This window comes from Rana temporaria, chromosome 3 (genome assembly GCF_905171775.1).
Source record: "Rana temporaria chromosome 3, aRanTem1.1, whole genome shotgun sequence".
NCBI lineage: Eukaryota > Metazoa > Chordata > Amphibia > Anura > Ranidae > Rana > Rana temporaria.
In genome coordinates this window covers 192,488,780-192,509,004 of record NC_053491.1, presented here as the reverse complement: position 1 = coordinate 192,509,004, position 20,225 = coordinate 192,488,780, and the positions used below count along the sequence as shown (strand labels likewise).

Here is a 20,225-nt window from a genome sequence, read left to right as displayed (position 1 = left end):
TCAAACTATATCTGGCCTACACATCAATAATGACAAATCTAAAGCTCTCAATATTAATCTCCTTGTTAAAACTCTCTCCCATATCAATACAAACTTTTCTTTCCCCTGGGAAAATACCTCATTACCCTACTTAGGTGTCAATCTTACTTCATCTTATGCATCTCTATATGCTGCCAACTACCCTTCTGTCATACGAAATTTGCACACCCTTCTTGAGACCCGGAAAACATACCAGATCTTGTGGCTGGGAGTGGGACACATATCGTTGATAAAATAGTTATCCTCCCTAAATTGCTAAATTTATTTTGTGTACTCAGTTAGGATACCCTCCCGCATATTGAGATCAATTCAAAACCTGATATTTGCCTTTATCTGGAACAAGGTTAAACCCTGAGTCAATCGTAAAGCTCTCTTTCAGCTAAAAGACACAGGAGGATCTTGCAGTCCCAAATGTAACATTTTACAACTCTTCAGCGCAAATAGCTCAACTTACAGCATATCATAACTATAAAGACTTCCCTCTTTGGGCCTGCATTGTAGCATCTATATTTGATCCTATATCCATTGAGACTATTCTATGGTTACCCAAACGATTCCATAAAATGGTTTCTAAACCCATTAATAAACACTGCCTTTGAATCTGGGACAATTTTAAATTCAATGGGAACCTTATGTTCTCTTATTCCCCTTATTACTATTACACGCAATCCAATTTTCACTTTAGGGTATCTCCAACCTACATACATACATATACAGAATTTATGACCTAATATCATCCACAAATGTTTTAAGGAAAAAATGGGAGAGCAACTGCGCTAATATAATAAGTGGTAGAAAAATAAATACTACTAAAGTGATACTCAAATGTGATAAAGTGAAGCTGCACCTTACTGGATATATAAAAACAGTGGTAACATAAGAAAAAAACAAGATGCGCTACACATAATAAAAATGAAAATACCCAAAACGAATAAAATTAATTGTCCGTGAGTAATGTGAAGAATTAAAATGTACGACAAGATATCAAAAAAAAGTCCTTGATAAAAACAATAAGTCCTTTCACCAGTGAATAAGAAAAGAAAAATCCATGATGATAAAGTGACAATCCAATAAGAAGGAACCTCCACCAAACGAGTAATGAATCTGCTTACCAGATTCCCGGTGGTCTCTTAGTTAAAAGAAGACCCCAGGTAGCATGAAGACTGATACTTTTGGAAAGTAAAGGCCTGTGTGGACGATCCGGATGTCGATCTCTGTTACACTCCCGTGTTGGAGGATACGATGACCATACCACATAAAACATAGGGGGCCACAATAGTGTAAATCCGTATAAAAATTATTTTATTTAAAAGTAAAGACAAAAACACACTTGCAGATTAGCAGTGTTTGAAAGGCTTGTCAAGCTGGAGCTCCGGCCGGAAGCAGACCAGACAACCCATCAATGGTGTGGAAATAAGTGCAGTCAACGGGGGGTGATACCGATGTAGATGCACGTTCCGCCCTAACGTGCATCTACATCGGTATCACCCCCCGTTGACTGCACTTATTTCCACACCATTGATGGGTTGTCTGGTCTGCTTCCGGCCGGAGCTCCAGCTTGACAAGCCTTTCAAACACTGCTAATCTGTAAGTGTGTTTTTGTCTTTACTTTTAAATAAAATAATTTTTATACGGATTTACACTATTGTGGCCCCCTATGTTTTTTATGTGGTATGGTCATCGTATCCTCCAACACGGGAGTGTAACAGAGATCAACATCCGGATCGTCCACACAGGCCTTTACTTTCCAAAAGTATCAGTCTTCATGCTACCTGGGGTCTTCTTTTAACTAAGAGACCACCGGGAATCTGGTAAGCAGATTCATTACTCGTTTGGTGGAGGTTCCTTCTTATTGGATTGTCACTTTATCATCATGGATTTTTCTTTTCTTATTCACTGGTGAAAGGACTTATTGTTTTTATCAAGGACTTTTTTTGATATCTTGTCGTACATTTTAATTCTTCACATTACTCACGGACAATTAATTTTATTCGTTTTGGGTATTTTCATTTTTATTATGTGTAGCGCATCTTGTTTTTTTCTCACAAATGTTTTAGACCTCTCTGCTACGAAAACACTATACAACTTAACTTTTTGGGAAATCTCCAGATATCTCCAAATTAAGTATTTTGTGACACGGTATTAGCTTTTCTTCACTTCGAACCCTAACCCCTTTTGGGAAATTCTGTTTTCATAATCCTAATGCTTAAGGGCTTATCACCATAATTTTTACATCCATCCTTGGAAGATATGCCTCCTTCCCAGATTCAAATATGATGAAATGGAAGGAAGATCTAGGTGAGAGGTAAGGGGAAAAAGAATGGCACCATAATTGGCATACCACAGCACATTGCTCAACTAATACAACAGCAATTGAATCTAATTATAAATTATTGATGCGTTGATATACTGTATGGTTCCCCAATGTCTGGCTAAAATTAACTCTCCCATCTCTGATAAATGTTTACAAAGCTGCCAAACAACCAGCATACTCCTACACATCTGGTGGGATTGCCCCTAATTTAAACATTTCCGGATTAACGTTTACTGAATGATACCTACACTATTGGGTATAAAACTACAAAAATATCCAAAGGAGGCATTGTTAAATCGGAAAACGCCCAATTACACTAATGACCAGTTCCATCTGCTCACATTCCTATTTACTGCAGCCAAACAAACTTTAGCAAAATGTTAGTGGCCCTCCTTACCTACTTCTACTTTAGTTAAAAACAAGATGATATGGTATATCATATAAAAACTTGCTAGCATTCTTCACAAAAAAATCCATAAATTTGAGAAAATCTGATCTCCTTAGATTAAGTCATACCACCCACGAGACTTTGATAAATCCTTGTTACATTTATGATCTAATTACTTACTCATATTGATGGTCACTCTCTTGGTCCTCATTCTTGTCTTCCTCTCTGGTCCTTTCTTTATTTTCTCTTTTCCCTTTCCCATATCCCTGATTTTCATATCTACACCATGATGGTAGATGGACGGTTAAAGCTTAAAAATTCCTTTATATTATTATTATTATTGATAATATAATCTTTATTATCATTCATTATTATTCCATACCATTCGTTTAATTTAAGATTTTATGTGATTCTTTAATCTTCCATTATAAATGTACAGATATTGTTTGAATTTTCCATATTCACATACATTACCTTATACTTCTGTATACTGTGAATCTTCTCACTCATCATACCGCAACAGTTAGTATTTTCTTTTTAATGTCAATAATCAATAATAATTTAGGGAAGAAAAAAACAGTTTGTCTGGGCCAAACTGGCAAAACCAACAACAGTGAGGGAAAAAAGTATTTGATCCCCTGTAGTCTATAATTTTAATGATAGGTATATTTTAACAGTGAGAGACAGAATAACAACACATAAAAAAAACGCATTTCAAAAAAATTATAAATTGATTTCTATTTTAATGAGTGAAATAAGTATTCAACCCCATCATAAAACATGACTTGGTACGTGATGACAAAACCTTTGTTGGCAATCAGAGATCAGACGTTTCTTGTAGTTGGCCACCATGTTTGTACATAACTCAGGAGAGATTTTGGCCTACCCCTCTTTGCAGATCCTTTCCAAGTCATTAAGGTTTTGAGGCTGTATATATAGTACTTAAGCGCTACTATGTGTAAATAATGTGAATATTGTAAACTAGAAAAAAAGAATCAGAATAAACCAATGAACAGCTGCAACTGTTAGAATAGTGATCTCACACCTACAATGGTAAATGAAAGGAAAAATGTGTGAAAAAAGTTCCAGTCAAATTTTAATAAATGAGGCAAGGATCCACTTTTTGCGGAAAATGTGTTCCAATATGTGCCATGCAGCAAAAATCCAGTGATACGTTCACCAAAACGGCCACCTCTTGGTGAATTGTCTGATCACCTCAAAGGGAAACCCCACGGGTCAAGTCACTTCTTGGGTATAGAGATCTACCAAGATCGTAAGAAAACGTACACTGTATCCAGGACCGCCAGCAGTCCTCATAGCATACAGTGGAAACTGTTCCTTAAAGATTGCCACGAAGGAGCCGTTTCATACTATGGGTTCTCTGTTCTGCCATGACTCTTTGAACTCCTTGGTCCCCACTGGCACCTGGTTATAGTTTGAAAGCTGCTTGTACCATAGAATACAGTGAGGTATGTTCACACCCTCACCTTCTTCCAGGTGTTTAAAGTGGTACGAAGAACACTTGACTGCCTGTGTCGGAGCAACAACTGAATACATACCATCACACGTTAAAAAGCACGGGCTCTGTACTGAGTAAAATGACGGGAATCCACCAGTTCACAAATTTATTATGTCCATAGTTACAATTTAACCAGCCTATCTGTTTATCAAATGGTGAGATAACTTTTAATTTCAATGAGTTAGCTGATTGATAAACATACATTGTGGGGGAAAAAAACAGTAAAGCTGCGTACACACGACCGTTTTTCGTGACGTGAAAAAATTCAATTTTTTTAATTGGTCGTTAAAACCGGTCGTGTGTAGGCTCCAGAGCATTTTTCATGACGTGAAAAATGGCCATTAAAAATTTAGAACATGTTCTATTTTTTCTCATTGTTTTTCACGTCGTCATCGTCTTTCTCGTCGTGAAAAACGATTGTGTGTACGCTTTAACGACAGGAAAAAAATGCGCATGCTCAGAAGCAAGTTATGAGACGGGTGCGCTGTAACAGACTAAAAATCACGAAGACTGAAAAGCGCGAATCGTCTCATCAAACTTTTACTAACACGCGGTAACACGAAATCAGCAAGAGCAGCCCAAAGGGTGGCGCCATCCGAATGGAACTTCCCCTTTATAGTGCCGTCGTACGTGTTGTCGTATGTGTTGCATTTTTTTTTCACGATCGTGTGTATGCAAGGCAGGCTTGACAAGAATCACATCGATAAAAATGTTGTTTTTTCCATGACATTAAAAACGGACGTGTGTACGCGGCATTAGGCACAAATGCAAAATGGGAGATATTTCAAGTATGTAGTGACAATATATGGTTTTCCCGTGTACATACTGTATATAATTGAAACTTTCATTTTGTTTTTCTTAAAAAATATTGATCTACGTCAAGCCAATCTGTTTTTATCTTGGTGAAAATACTAGTTTCCAGCATATTCAGCCAAATATCTGGTGCAAATTAGGCTGCCCCTTATAAAGGAAAGGATTTCCAACCGTTTTGTCTGTAGTTTTAATAACTCATCCAGCAAACTTGGGCAGCCAACTGTAATGCCGCGTACACATGACCGTTTTCGGGTTACATTTTTTTTTTACGTTTTTTAAGGGTCTACCTGATCATTAAAACGGCCTTGCCTACACATGATTGTGAAAAAAAAATGCTCTAGGAAAGCGTGGTGACGTACAACACGTACTACGGCACTATAAAGGGGAAGTTCCATTCGGATGACGCCACCCTTTGGGCTGCTTTTAGCTGATTTTGTGTTCGTAAAAGACGATTTGTGCTTTTCTGTCTGTTACAGCGTGATGAATGTGCTTACTCCATCACGAATGGTAGTTTTACCCGTCTCATAAATTGCTTCTGAGCATGCACGGATTTTTCACGTCGTTAAAGCCCACACACGACCATTTTTTACAACCTTAAAAAAGACAATGTTAAACACGTCGTGAAAAAATAGAGCATGTTCGAAAAAAAAATTGCCTACTTTTTAGAACCCTAAAAATGCTCTGAAGCCCACACACAATCGTTTTTAATGACATAAAAAATAAACGTCATTTTTTAGAACCCAAAAAAAGGTTGTGTGTACGCGGCATAAGATTTGACTTTAAACCTGAAAGACTATTTCACATTAAACACAGTGCAAAGCCTAGACCAGTTGTAAAGTAAATACCTATCATAATCTGTGTCACTACCTATGTTTTGCTATGCCTTTTCATGTGACAAAAAAAAACTATTAGTCACAGCCTTACTTGTGCTAAAAGTTGGCTTTGTTGTTACTTGCAATAATCGTCTTCATTGTTCAATTACTCAGACTTTTCATTCCCTTGACACATTGCAATCTATTTGTTTTCTCATTTAAATCCCAGTGACTGCTACTGTTTTGTTAATTTATGCACAGAGACGCGTATAGTTCAATCCCCACTTTGATGTGAGCTTTACTATACTCTATAGAAGAACACTCAGGAGAGCCCTTGACCCAGTTGTCATCTCACCCATTTCTATTGTAAGGAATTATGGTCAGGTCTCTTGCACCAATAGCATGTCAACTAGTATAGGATGCTATGTGACATAAAGCTATTGTACTAAATCTCAGAGAAACAAATTTATTTTTAATACCAAAGGCGTTAACTTGTTACATGACATTTCCTGATGGAAATGATGGCTTAGTATGTTTCTTCATGGTATTACTAGGTGATTACATTTTTTTTTTGTGAATTATTTAATTCACTAAACATTCTAAAGCACCAGTTGTAATGAAAAGCACGTACCCTGAGATGCCTGCATGTACCTTTTGATGTGTTTGTGAGTGATCTAGGACTCCCAATATAAGGGAATTCCTGTGTGCAAATCTGTAACTTTATGCAAATAAAATCTTTTTTTCTTTTATTTTTACCAATTGAGGATGAATTAGAACCCATGCTGGGTTCTTATGGATGTTCTTGTTCTTGTTGTGGAGATTTCCCATCACTTTCTCCATCATTAAAATGGAAGTAAACCCATCCATAAAACAGTTTCATTTTCGGAAATGGCAATGGGATGCTTTTGCTCTCAACCAAGCTGTCAAACCATCCAATGGCTGGTGTCATAACTGATCACATGTGCAGAATCATGTGGCAGTTGTAGATTAAACAGAGGCAAAGATGGCAGCTTCCTTGGCTGAAAACGACAGGGGGGGGGGGGGGGGTTACTTACACTTTAAGCAGCTATGCCAGAGCAGGACATAATTGGAAAACTTTTTAACAGAGAAACAAACCACACTAAAATACCTATATATTAAAATAAAGAAGGAATAGATGTTCTCTTGGATTTTTATTTATGTATGTTCACCAAAGGGGCTTATCCCTCAATTTTGCCAGGAAGAAAGGTATTGGCATTTCCCTCTATCCCTGTGCCTGACTTATGGGGACCCCAATTTGTTTTCCCTTAAAAGGTAGTTGCTTTCTTATTTGCCCATGGATTCATGTTAAATATTGCTTTGTATAGTTCTTTAAATAAGTGTATAAAACAACATAAATGCCAAGATGACCAGTTGAAGTATGGTAAAATACTGACTGATGAGGTTAAAGAAAACACTGTTATCAGCAGGGGAAGCATTTGGTATTAGGATGGTGAAACAAAAAGAGATATTTGATTATTTGTAACACCGGGACACTTGCATTTCTGCACTGATGGTTCCTAAGGCTGGGTTCACACCTATGCAAATTGGATGCGGGTTTCTCTGCACCCAATTCTCATAGCAGGAGATTGTGACCGGCTCTCTATGGAGCCGGTTCACACATCTCCACAGATCTCATCGCATCAGTCACTGTTCCAGTACCACTGTCTGCCTACAGGGTGGCTATCCTGCAACTCCCTACTGACACTCAGGAGCCTGCACAGGGCACCCTGTCTCCTTGGAGGGGGTTTAATCCACAGGATTAGTGAGCGGGAAAATGGCCAACCTCTTTCTTTCATCCATCATTCTAGAGACACTGCATGCAAACACCTTTACACCTCAGTTACTGAGAACCCACTATTGCAAGCAGTACCATTGTTTAACTTCATTGTCCTATAAGTACTTGACACTACTCATGGGCCCAACCACTGCTATCAGAAGACAACTGAAACCACTGCACCAGAATTTCTCAGCAATCCAGGATTCCTTACTGCTTTCCTTTAATTAAGGAAACCATTTGCTTTCTGAGGCTATTATCATCATCATCAGATGGGGGAGGCTTAGTTTTTAATATATATATATATATATATATATATATATATATATATATATATATATATATATATATATTGTGACAGGAAGTCAGGTAAATCTGTGGGTGTTGTCACAGACGGGACATACATTTCTGCCTTGTTTAGACAATACACCAATTGTTATTAGGCGTCGCCGGCAAACATGGCCAGAAGAGGTCTAAGGGCGTTGGAAAACTTCAGCTGTTCAGAATGAGGCAATTAAGGCCTCTATAAGTAACCCAGAGGATTACCACTGAATTGCTGCATCCTGAGGCTTTTTGAATAAGGAGAGCAGTGTACTGAAAGTCTTCTGAGGAGGTGAGGAGAGGATTGATTTTTCTGTGTGATAAAAATCAAAAGACTATTGTTTTTCTGCTGTATGACCAGCAGTGTCGGCCCAGCACTAGGCTGTGCCAGACTCCCTAGATAGGTTCCTGTGTGGTGAAGGTAGATGCCCCAAGTGGCCAGGGTTTATTTTAATTGCCCGCATTCTCCACCATGTGTAAGGGGTTAGCTCGGTAGGGGGTGTGTGACCCCCTGGATGGGTTCACTACACACTGAATTTATACAGAAAGGCAGTCGAAGACGGTTGAAAAACAACGATTTTGGTTTATTCGTCCATCTTGCTGGAAACAAGTGCAAACATCCAAACAGCATAAACAAAATCAAACATAAAATAAACCCTGGCCACTTGGGGCGTCTACCTTCACCACACAGGAACCTATCTAGGGAGTCTGGCACAGCCTAGTGCTGGGCCGACACTGCTGGTCATACAGCAGAAAAACAATAGTCTTTTGATTTTTATCACACAGAAAAATTAATCCTCTCCTCCTCAGAAGACTTTCAGTACACTGCTCTCCTTATTCACAAAGCCTCAGGATGCAGCAATTCAGTGGTAATCCTCTGGATTACTTATAGAGGCCTTAATTGCCTCATTCTTAACAGCTGAAGTTTTCCAATGCCCTTAGACCTCTTCTGGCCACTTTTGCAGCCGACGCCTAATAACAATTGGTGTATTGTCTAACAAAGGCAGAAATGTGTGTCCCGTCTGTGACAACACCCACAGATTTACCTGACTTCCTGTCACAATATATATATATATATATATATATATATATATATATATATATATATATATATATATATATATATATATTATGTGCGCGCACCAGTGGCCCAGAGGAAGCTGACCGACTGGTAAGCCTCTTTTCCTCCTCTTCATTGCCAGTGTTGCATTCAAATGGTTGTATTTGGTTAGATTTCACTGTTTAAGCCTGCTGAACATTGCTAATTGATGGATGCTACTGTAATTGGTGTGTTCTGTTACTGTGTATATGTTCTTACCTCCTTAGTAGAAATAACTTCCAGCAAATGTTTCCTTTAGCTGCTGATCAGATTAGCTCAAGCCTTGGTTCACATTAAAGTTAGTCAAAAAGTTTAACCTTAGCTTCTATTGGAGAAACAATCAGAGTCCCTCGAAAGGAAACCTAGAATCGCTGTTGCCAGCTGTCTAAAGCCACATCATTCAAGAGACCCTTTTGTGAGGAGCTTAATAGAAGCCTGTATAATTAAAGAATGTACCCTCTATTTGGCCCATAGCTTTAGTACACCATTTCTCATAATTTGTACGGGAGGGGGGTTCTGAAGGGTAAGATAGTAATGTCATGAAAGTGAAAAACTTCTGATTAGGACATTTTTAATTTAGAGACAGAATGGCATAGTGCGAAGGATCCAGCTGGAGTGAAGTAGTGCCCTATATGATACAGCCCTTTATTAGGACCCCTTTTGAATGCTCTAGCATCTAGACCTGGAAGAAAGTTAGAGTTATTAAATAAGCAAGCTAGTGGGGTGAATTCTGAGATCAAATTCCTGTGGCTTCATAGCCTGCCCTATAAAGCCAATGTGTGACAATATTGGAGCTATGATTGAAGGTCACTGCCTAGGAGGTTTCCACAACATAAAATCTATCATGAAAGGTGGAATAGCTTGATGCTCTATACCAGGGGTCCTCAAACTACGGCCCGCGGGCCACATGCGGCCCGCGGGGGACTTTAAACCGGCCCGCCCGTCCCTGACAGGCAATGCCGACCGGTTACACAGCAATCCCGCTGTGTCACGGAGATCTCCGTGACACAGCGTTAACAGTTCCGGCGCGCTGTGTTAAATGTCCCGCCCTCCTCCTCCTCCTAGAAGACTAGCTCGTGTGATAGAGCCAGCGTGCTGTCTGTCACACAAGCTAGTCTAGGAGGAGGAGGAGGGCGGGACATTTAACACAGCGTGCCAGAACAGTGGGGGAGCATCGTGACAGCCAGACTGACACAGCACAAAACAGTAAGGAGGCTGTGAGGTGCTTACAATGGGGGGGGGGGGGGGCTGGCTTATTTTTAATGATAATGATGATGATGATGATGGGGGGGGGGGTGACTTGCGATTGTGAGGGGAGCTAAAGTTAATTTTTAATAACGATGATGATGATGATTGGGGGGGAGGGGGGGGGTGACTTGAGATTGTGAGGGGAGCTAAAGTTTATTTTTAATGATGATGGGGGGGGGGGGCTATATTGTGAGGGGAGCTAAAGATTATTTTAATAATGATGATGATGATGGGGGGTGGGGGGGCTGGCTTGCGATGGTAAGGGGAGCTGATGGGTTTTTAATGATGATGAAGGGGGGGGGGCCTGGCTTACGATAATGATGGTGGGCGGGGGGGGGGGTTTAAACCAGGGGTCCTCAAACTACGGCCCGCGTGATTTTTTAATGATGATGATGATGGCGGAGCTGATGATTTTGTAATGATGATGATGATGGAGGTGATGATTTTGTAATGATGATGATGGCGGAGCTGATGATTTTGTAATGATGATGATGGCGGAGCTGATGATTTTGTAATGATGATTTTGTAATGATGATTTTGTAATGATGATGATGGCGGAGCTGATGATTTTGTAATGATGATTTTGTAATGATGATGATGGTGGAGCTGATGATTTTTTAATGATGATGATGATGTAATGATGATTGGGGAGCTTGCATTGTTCTTATTCATTTTAAATATTGTATTTGTTCCCATTTTGTTTTTTTCACTTCAAAATAACATATGTGCAGTGTGCATAGGAAATTGATCATAGTTTTTTTTATAGTCCGGCCCTCTAACGGTCTGAGGGACAGTGAACCGGCCCCCTGTTTAAAAAGTTTGAGGACCCCTGCTCTATACTCATCCAATCAGGTTTCCTCCTTCTGGAGTAGACAACTGAAAGTTACAGTATCTCACAAATGTGAGTACACCCCTCACATTTTTGTAAATATTTTATTATATATTTTCATGTGACAACATTGAAGAAATAACACTTTGCTACAATGTAAATTAGTGAGTGTACAGCTTGTATAACAGTGTAAATTATCTGTCCCCTCAGAATAACTCAACACACAGCCATTAATTACTAAACCACTGGCAACAAAAGTGAGTACACCCCCAAGTCCAAAAAAATCCAAATTGTGCCCAATTAGCCATTTTCCCTCCCTGATGTCATGTGACTCGTTAGTGTTACAAGGTCTCAGGTGTGAATGGGGAGCAGGTGTGTTAAATTTGGTGTTATTGCTCTCACTCTCTCATAATGGTCACTGGAAGTTCAACATGCTCAGCGTCATATACAGATGGTGTCTTTGGGAAATAGATGTATGAGTGCTGCCAGCTTTGCTGCAGAGGTTGAATGGGTGGGGGGTCATCCTGTCAGTGCTCAGACCATATGCTGCACACTGCATCAAATTTGTCTGCATGGCTATCATCCCAGAAGGAAGCCTCTTCTAAAGATGATGCACAAGAAAGCCCGCAAACAGTTTGCTGAAAACAAGCAAACTAAGACAATGGATTACTGGAACCATGTCCTGTGGTCTGATAATACCAAGGTAAAACGTATTTGGTCCAGATGGTTTCGAGCGTGTTTGGCGGCAACCAGGTGAGGAATACAAAGACAAGTGTGTCTTGCCTACAATTGAGCATGGTGGTGGGAGTGTCATGGCCTGGGGATGCATGAGTGCTGCTGGCCCTGGGTAGCTACAGTTCATTGAGGGCACCATGAATGCCAACATGTACTGTGACATATTAAAGCAGGGCACAATCCTCTCTTTTTTGAGACAGGGGAGTATTTCAACATTATAACCACCCCAAACACACCTCCAAGACGACCACTGCCTTTCTAAAGAAGCTGATGGTAAAGGTGATGGACTGGCAAAGCATGTCTCCAGACCTTAACCCAATTGAGCATCTGTGGGGCATCCTGAAATGGAAGGTGGAGGAGGGCAAGGTCTCTAACATTCACCAGCTCCGTGATGTCACCATAGAGGCGTGGAAGAGGACTCCAGTGGCAATCTGTGAAGCTCTGGTGACCTTCATGCCCAAGAGGGTTAAGGCAGTGCTGGAAAATAATAGTGGCCACACAAAATATTGACACTTTGGGCCCAATTTGGACATTTTCATTTTGTATCCAGGTGTTTAGACATTAAAGTGGATGTAAACCCTCCATACACCCAGTGAACTGAACAGCCTCAGATGATACACAGGGATGAAACCAATCTCCCTACATAGGTTTTACATTTATATCTGCTGTCTTTACATTTGTATACTGTTTAGAATGTTGAGATTGTGTTAGGAGATTTTCCCTTCCTGGTTAACACATAGTGTGATGTCTGGGCATACAGCCAAGATAGCTAACATTGCCGATTGGAGGAAAGGCACACACCCCCTCTCATCATAGGCAGAGACTCTCAGGCCTCGTACATACGACTGAGTTTCTCGGCAAAAAACAGCAAGAAACTTGCTGGGAGATATTTTTTTGCCAAGGAAACTGGTCGTGTGTACATTTTCGTTGAGGAAACTGTCGAGAAACTCGACGAGCCAAAAAGAGAGCAAGTTCTCTATTTCCTCAACGGGAATGGAGAAACTTGCCTTGTCGAGTTCCTCGACAGCCTAACAAGGAACTCGACGAGGAAAACAATGTGTTTCGCCCGTCGAGTTCCTCGGTCGTGTGTACGAGGCTTCAGAGGTGTTTTGTAATAGGAGCAGCTCTCTGCTAATCTATTTTAACAACCACCCCTGACAGAAGATTTAGGCTGCTTTTGTATGAAAAGTCTGAAAATTTGTCAGGAGTTATCAGGCTGATAACAGAGGAACAGTTCAGGAGAGAGCTACAGGACTTGAAGAGAGATATAAAAATACTGCAGATATATGTGCCCAGCTCAAATTTCATGAATCGAGTTTACATCCACTTTAATGGCTGTGTGTTGAGTTATACATTGTACACTGTTATACAAGTTGTACACTCACTAATTTCCATTGTAGAAAAGTGTATTTTCTTCAGTGTTGTCACATGAAAAGATATATAAAATATTTGCAAAAATATGGGGGTGTACTCACTTTTAGATACTGTACATCAGCTGAGAAACTTGGTAATAGAGCCACAGGTTAGGAACCCCCATTCCCCTGTTAGACCTTGAGGAAAACAACACCTTTTTTGCAAGTCTATGTCCCTTCTTTCCCTATATGCAGTGTATCAGTTTCGATTGAAACTGCATCACATCTGAAAGTCTTGGCACTGCCAAGGATTGAAAAAAATCTAGAAGCCTGGACAATATTGTCGTCTTCACTGTATTAATTCCACGGAAGTTCAAAAAGCAACCAGTTAAGAATTTCTTCTTACAGGTGTTCAAATAGTGCACGATGGTTAAGATGATAGAGTCATTGAAGGGGTAAGAGGAATTAATAAGTACAGGAGCGATATGTCTTGCCAGATAAAAGGAAAATGCTCCCACATTTTATTCAACATGTCAACTTTGTCTCATTCACCCTGAGGCCAGAAATCTCTCCAAAATCATGTAAAGTATGAAGAATGTTGGGAATAGAAATGAGGGGGAAGTGACAGACAAAAGCAAATCATCCACAAACAAAGTGAACGTATGAATTCAGGAGCCACGCTTAACACATTTTAAAGTGCAGACTTTCTTATATAGCGATAGCTTAAGTCTCAAACGCAATGGCGAATATTAACAGGGATAACGGGCAGCCTTGGCAAGTATCTTTAGAAATTGTAAGAGAATCTGTAATTTTGGGCTTGGGGGTATGAGTATAAAGACCTCAGATCTTGTAGGAAATGGGGACCAAGGCACCATAGTTCCAGGACCTGGAAAAGATAGGTCCACGATACGGAATCAAATGCCTTTTGCAAGTCAATCGATCAAGGAGGCCTTCTTGGGGAGAATCTTCATCCCAATGGGACAAACGTTTAAATTTTATTGCCTATCTGTGTGGTTTTCGCTCTGTGTTTTAAATGATTGTTGTGTTCTGTCACAATTTTTTTTTAAACCTTTAGTGATGGTCCAGAGCCCTGACACTCTCCCGCAGAATTTGATACCACTTTCAATTTTTTTACTAACTCTGTGATAACAAGCTGTGCAGCCCCATTAATCATGATTCTTTCTCTATTCCACTCTACATTTAAATGTATAAGTGGAAATACAAATCTTTCAAAAGTTATATGTTAATATGTTTATTATGCCTTTATTTAATGTTATCTTGAAATAGCAGATTAGCTGTAATCTGTCTGACAATCATAATTATTGCTGTGCTTTTCCCCTTATTAATTTGTGTTGTATGCTATTTCTGCTTTTAGTACTACAGAACCACTGATCATCTACCAATGTAAGGTGATCCTGGGAAATATCTGTAACAGACGTATTCATGTAAGGAAAAAAAGAGATGATTCTCCAGAGGCAACTCAGGTAAAAAGAGTGTGTGTAAACTGCCCTAATAATAAAAAGAAAAACTGGTGCATAGAATAGTGCACCAGCTATGGCAGCATGTTAAAATCCAATAGGGTCACTTTTTTTTACTTATTTCCCATGTCTTATTTGGTGCAAGAAACTGTAATTGCTAGGTATTATTAACTGAAAAATCATGATCATTCAAGAAAATTGTGGACACTTTTTACATACATTTACCAAACTAAATCTATCAAACTGAAGTTATTCATTTGTTTTAATGGGAAACATAATTTTGTCACTTGCCCTGACTTAGGCTGATTCTCACCTATGCAGTTTTAGTGCTTTTTGCATTTTGCAGATTTGCACTACAGTCCATTTAACATGGTGTTCTGTAGTGCAAATCTGCAAAATGCAAAAAGCACTAAAAATGCATAGGTGTGAATCCAGCCTTATCAGACAACAAGGTCATATTTTCCAGAAGTTAAAGAAAACTATGCAATCTCATATAACAGTAAGCCTGGTTCACACCTATGCATTTTTTGTGCTTTTTGCATTTTGCAGATTTGCACTTAACATGGTTTCCTATGGAACAAGTTATGTTGTGCAAATCTGCAAAAAGCACTAAAAATGCATAAAGGCAGTTGTAAGCTCTTTATTGCTCGCTCCCTCTCTCTCTTCAGTGCCACAGCTTTTCACCAAACCTTTCTAGGTAAACTCCAGCCAGATAATAAAAAAACACCAATTCAGGCATGTATGTATCTATTACAAAAAAAAAAAAAATAAGTGTATTACTAAAATCAAGTAGTGGAAACTATGGAAAAAACTGCGCTAGAACCAAAGTAGTGTGCAGAAGCTGCCAGCACTTAAACTAACAAAGTCAAACAAGAAAGGAAAATATATAGTGCAGCGCTAAACAATCAATAGTAAATAATAAACATATTAGAAAATACCACAATAAATGAATAAATGGTGAACAAAAGTGAAAAAATATTAATGGGAAACCCGAAGGCTTCAATAAGTGGTGTGAAAAGATTCCATGTGAAAATGAACACAATGTGAACACAATCCTTCCCATAAGATGGCACAGAATACAGGAATAACCAGTTGACTGCTGAAATTCTCACACTCTTCATGCGGTAAACAAATGAGGTACTCTTACCAGAACTGATGGACTTATCTTTTTTTTTTTTTTTTTTCAAAATACTTTATTTCTACCGCCAAGGGAGAATCCAGGTTTTCATAACAATCATATATAAACATAACAGATATGTTCACTAATCCTTAAACACCAGATAATAATCACATTCTTCATAGCAGCCTCCATACACCCCTGAGGAGGCCACCATGCTGATATTATAGCGAGCGGGGGGACCACCCCCATACGCTGGATTCACCCTATACCTTTTCCATTTTCTAAGCTATGTGCAAAAACAGGGAAAAAAAAGGGGGGGAATAAATAAAACATTTTTTTAAGGGGGGGAAGAGGGGGGGATTAAGGGGAAAGAAAGGGACTACCCTGAGTAAGTAATGGATTACTAGTTATGATACTTGTATCAGATCATCCTGAGTTAAGCAAGATCAGACCTTTGTCAGAAGCAATAAACATATTCCACTGTCTCCATACCTCAGAATATTTTTCTTGTTGGTTTTGTGTTGAAAGTGTGAGGTCTTCCATCTTATTTATCTCTTCCACTTCATGGAGCCAGCTTCCAACCATAGGGAGTGACGTATTTTTCCACCTAAGTGTGATACAAGCTTTGGCAGCGTTTACTAGGTGTCATAAAATAGATTTTTTATATTTTTTGACCGGGATATCCATGACATGTAGCAAAAAAAAAGCTGGACCCTCCGGTATCCAGTAGTCCGTGAATCTTTGAATAAGATTTCGTACTGCCTTCCAATAAGATGTTATTTTTGGACATGACCAAAAAATGTGTAACATCGTACCTCCCTCCTCCATACATCTCCAGCAACAGTCAGGTCTTATAGGATAACATTTATGTAACCTCTGTGGGGTATAATACCATCTTGTTAATATTTTATAATTCATCTCCTGAATCTTGGTGCAAATAGATGATTTCAGCGAGAGTTCAATCATATTTTGTCTTTGGCTAATTGTAAAGCTACGGTTCATCTCTCTCTCCCATTTCTCTATCCACGATAGATTTGGTTGTTTCGCGGGGGAAATCAGTAAAGTATACATTTTTTAAAGTGTTTGTGACAAAATTCCCTCCTTCGAGCAGTATTCTTCAAATATGGTTAACTGTCGTCTGAACCTCTCTGGTGACTTAAGTGTTTGAAGGAAATGGTGAAGCTGCAGAGCATTCCAGAAGGGTAAACAGAAAAAGCCTGCAGGTTCCATTAAAGCGGTTATGGATGGCCAACCTTCCGATACTAAAAAATGCGATGCTCGAAAGCGATTATTTTGTCGCATAATAGAAAAGTGATGGGCTCTCAAGCCTGGGGGGAATTCTGGATTCCCAAGAATGGGCATCAGAGGCGAGTCCACTGTCGAAAGATAGGTTTGTAACAATCACTTGTGAGCAGATTCGCATTGTAGAGGATGCCGTTTTTTTTTTTTATTAGGTATAAAGTACATACAATATTTCATTCCCAGACCAAGAGCCTGTTCCGGCCCAAGAAAAATATACAAAAATATTTTATTTTCCAGTTTTAAGAAAACCCTGACCCAGACCCAGCCCCCCTCGCCCTACCCGCCCTCTTCTCTCCGACCAACCATCTTGTGTCATGTCTCCCTTTGCCTATTGCCCTTCCTGCTCTATACCATCCTGTCTGCAAATCTCTGTGTCAGCTTATATTTTTCCCAATCTTGCCATTTCAGTTTAAATCCCCCTTCTCCTTCCTCCCACATAAACCTTAGCTGTTCTGTATAAAAAATATCATTCATTTTACATAGCCAGTTCCTCACTGTAGGGCTCTTAGGATCCTTCCACTGTCTGGGAATCAAACTTTCGCTGCGTTTAGGAAATGGGGAAGTAAGGTTCTCATGTACTGTTTGATAGGCATTTTTGTCCCGTGAAACAGGCATACCCACGGCTCCTCTGGTATTTTAGTTCCAGTAATTTCCTCTATTACTAATATCACTTTGTTCCAGTATGTTTTAATTTTTGGACAAGTCCACCATAAGTGTGACATAGTTGCCGGTTCCAAACAGCCCCTCCAACAAAATGTAGAGGTTTCCCTTTGATAGTGGTGTGCTATGTCCAGGGTTATATACCAGCATGCTAGGCATTTGTAATTCATTTCTATCAAACCACAGTTGGTTGATGTGATATGCGTCAACTTTAATATTTTCCCAACATCTATCTCAGTTTCAACTGTTTCCAATGCCTCTTCCCATTTTTTAATATACGGTGGTGGCCCTGAAATTTTTAACCCAATCAAAATTTTATAAATCGGGGACATCCCACCCTTTCCGTTTGGCGCTGAGCACAAGCGCTCTAGTGGGAGCAGATTACCCTCCGGCCTAAGGGAGGGATTCCACAAAATGTTTCAGCTGTGCATATCACCACCTGTTTAGATCAAATATTTATTTTTTTATAATCAGTTCCTTATGTGCATATTTTGCCTTCTTTTAGTATGTCCCTTAATTGTGCATCTTTTTTTTTATCCAATTACCAAACAAACTCGCTTTCCCCGGTGCAAAATAATTTGTATCATTTAGTGGAATTAGTGGGGAAATATATCTCCATTTTTCCTTTTTGTGTACCCTATCCCAAATTGACATTGATGTCAGTGTGATTGTATGCATGTGCTCGTTTTGATGTCTAAAATGTGCCGGGATCCAAATCTCTTTCCCTAATATTGACTTATTCATACTACTTACCAATTTAACCCACCCTTTCTCTTTATTTTTTTTTACCCAATCAACCACCCGTGCCATATGAATAGCCTTGTAATATGTGTTAATGTCCGGTACCCCCAGACCTCCATGTGCCTTATCTCTTGTTAATATTGCCATACTTATGCACGTTTTTTTATTCTGCCATATAAACCTACCTAATAGCTTTTTTAATGTTTTGAAGTATGCTTCTGGGAGTGAGATCGGTAGCATTTGTATTTTATATACAATCTTGGGGAGGGTTAGCATTTTAAAACTGTTTATTCTCCCTAGCATAGATCTCTGTCTAGATGCGATTTTATTTAAATCCGTTTTAATATCATTCAATAGTGGGATGTAATTGTGTCGGTAAATTGACTCAGGTGATGATGTTATATTGACTCCTAAATAGATGGGAAGTCTTGTTTGTATCTACATTCCTCCTGTGCTTTGACGCTTATGTTAAGTATTTACGATTTTAAGGGATTCATTTTGAAATTTGATACCTCCCCATATGTTTTAAGAGTTTTTAATAAATTAGGGAGAGTTATCGTTGGGTTCATTATGTAAAGCAGAATATCATCGGCGTACACCGCAAGTTTGTGTTCCTCTTCTTCTATCTATATCCCCATGATGTCAGGATTATTTCTAAACCCTGCCAGGTCCCATTAAACATCTCAAATGACCCAGATACTGTCCCGTTTATTTTAACTCTAGCAGTTGGGTGATTGTAAAGAGCATTTATCCACCCCAACATCTTAGGTCCCACCCCATAAGCCTCTGTGTTCTGAAGAAATCCCCAGTCTACTCTGTCAAACGCTTTTTCAGCGTCTATTGACAGAATTAGACCTGGGGATTTTCTTTCTTTTCTTTTCTGTATCAGTAGGAGCGTTCTAATGCTATTATCCCTACTTTCCCTGCCTGGGATAAAACCCACTTGATCGGTATGCACCAGATCCTTCATAATTGACTTTATTCTGCCGGCTAATATTTTAGCGAACAGCTTTACGTCAACGTTCAGTAGGGAGATGGGTCTGTAACTGGAACACAGAGAGGGATCCTTGCCTTCCTTAGGGATTATCGTTATCGCGGCCTCCAATGCCTCGCGACGAATCTCCCAATTAGTGCCCATACCATTCATATAGGAGCACCTCTTGAGGAGCAAAATATCGCTAAACTTCTTGTAGTATGCGGTCGTCAGCCCATCGGGGCCTGGACTTTTCCCTGTGGGGGACTCCTTTAAATTTTTCCATATTTCCGCTTCCGTAATGGGGTCTTCTAGGGAACTAAATTTATCCGCAGGTATTTTTTTTAGACCTATTTCTGTTTGTAGTTTTTTAGTATTATCTGACCGCCTTTTTACTTTATCTGGAGGGTCACTTTGGGTTATCGAGTACAGCTTCCCATAATATTCTTGAAATACTCTCGCGATTTCAGGGGTTGTGTATACCTTACCAACTTTACCCGTTTGTATACTTTTGATAAAGTTAGACCTCGATTTTTTTTTTAACATTTTGGATAAGTATTTTCCCGACAAGTCAACCCATTGGTAACTCTCTTTCTTAAGTCTATAGAAGGCCGTTCTGTTTTCTTGTTCAATGAGATCTCTTAATTCCTCTCTTTTTAGAATGACAGTACGTTCAACTTCATGATC

General features: G+C 39.4%; 1 protein-coding gene across 3 annotated transcripts in view; it reads left to right on the top strand.

Annotated features, from left to right (window-relative positions):
- Window positions 1-20,225, top strand: part of MYRFL (myelin regulatory factor like) — a 180,448-nt gene that overhangs the window by 142,311 nt on the left and 17,912 nt on the right. For all 3 annotated transcript variants that reach the window (XM_040344013.1, XM_040344015.1, XM_040344016.1), the window contains one exon: window positions 14,640-14,748. In XM_040344013.1, coding sequence (XP_040199947.1) covers window positions 14,640-14,748 — 109 coding nt within the window. The remainder of the gene's footprint in view (window positions 1-14,639; window positions 14,749-20,225) is intronic.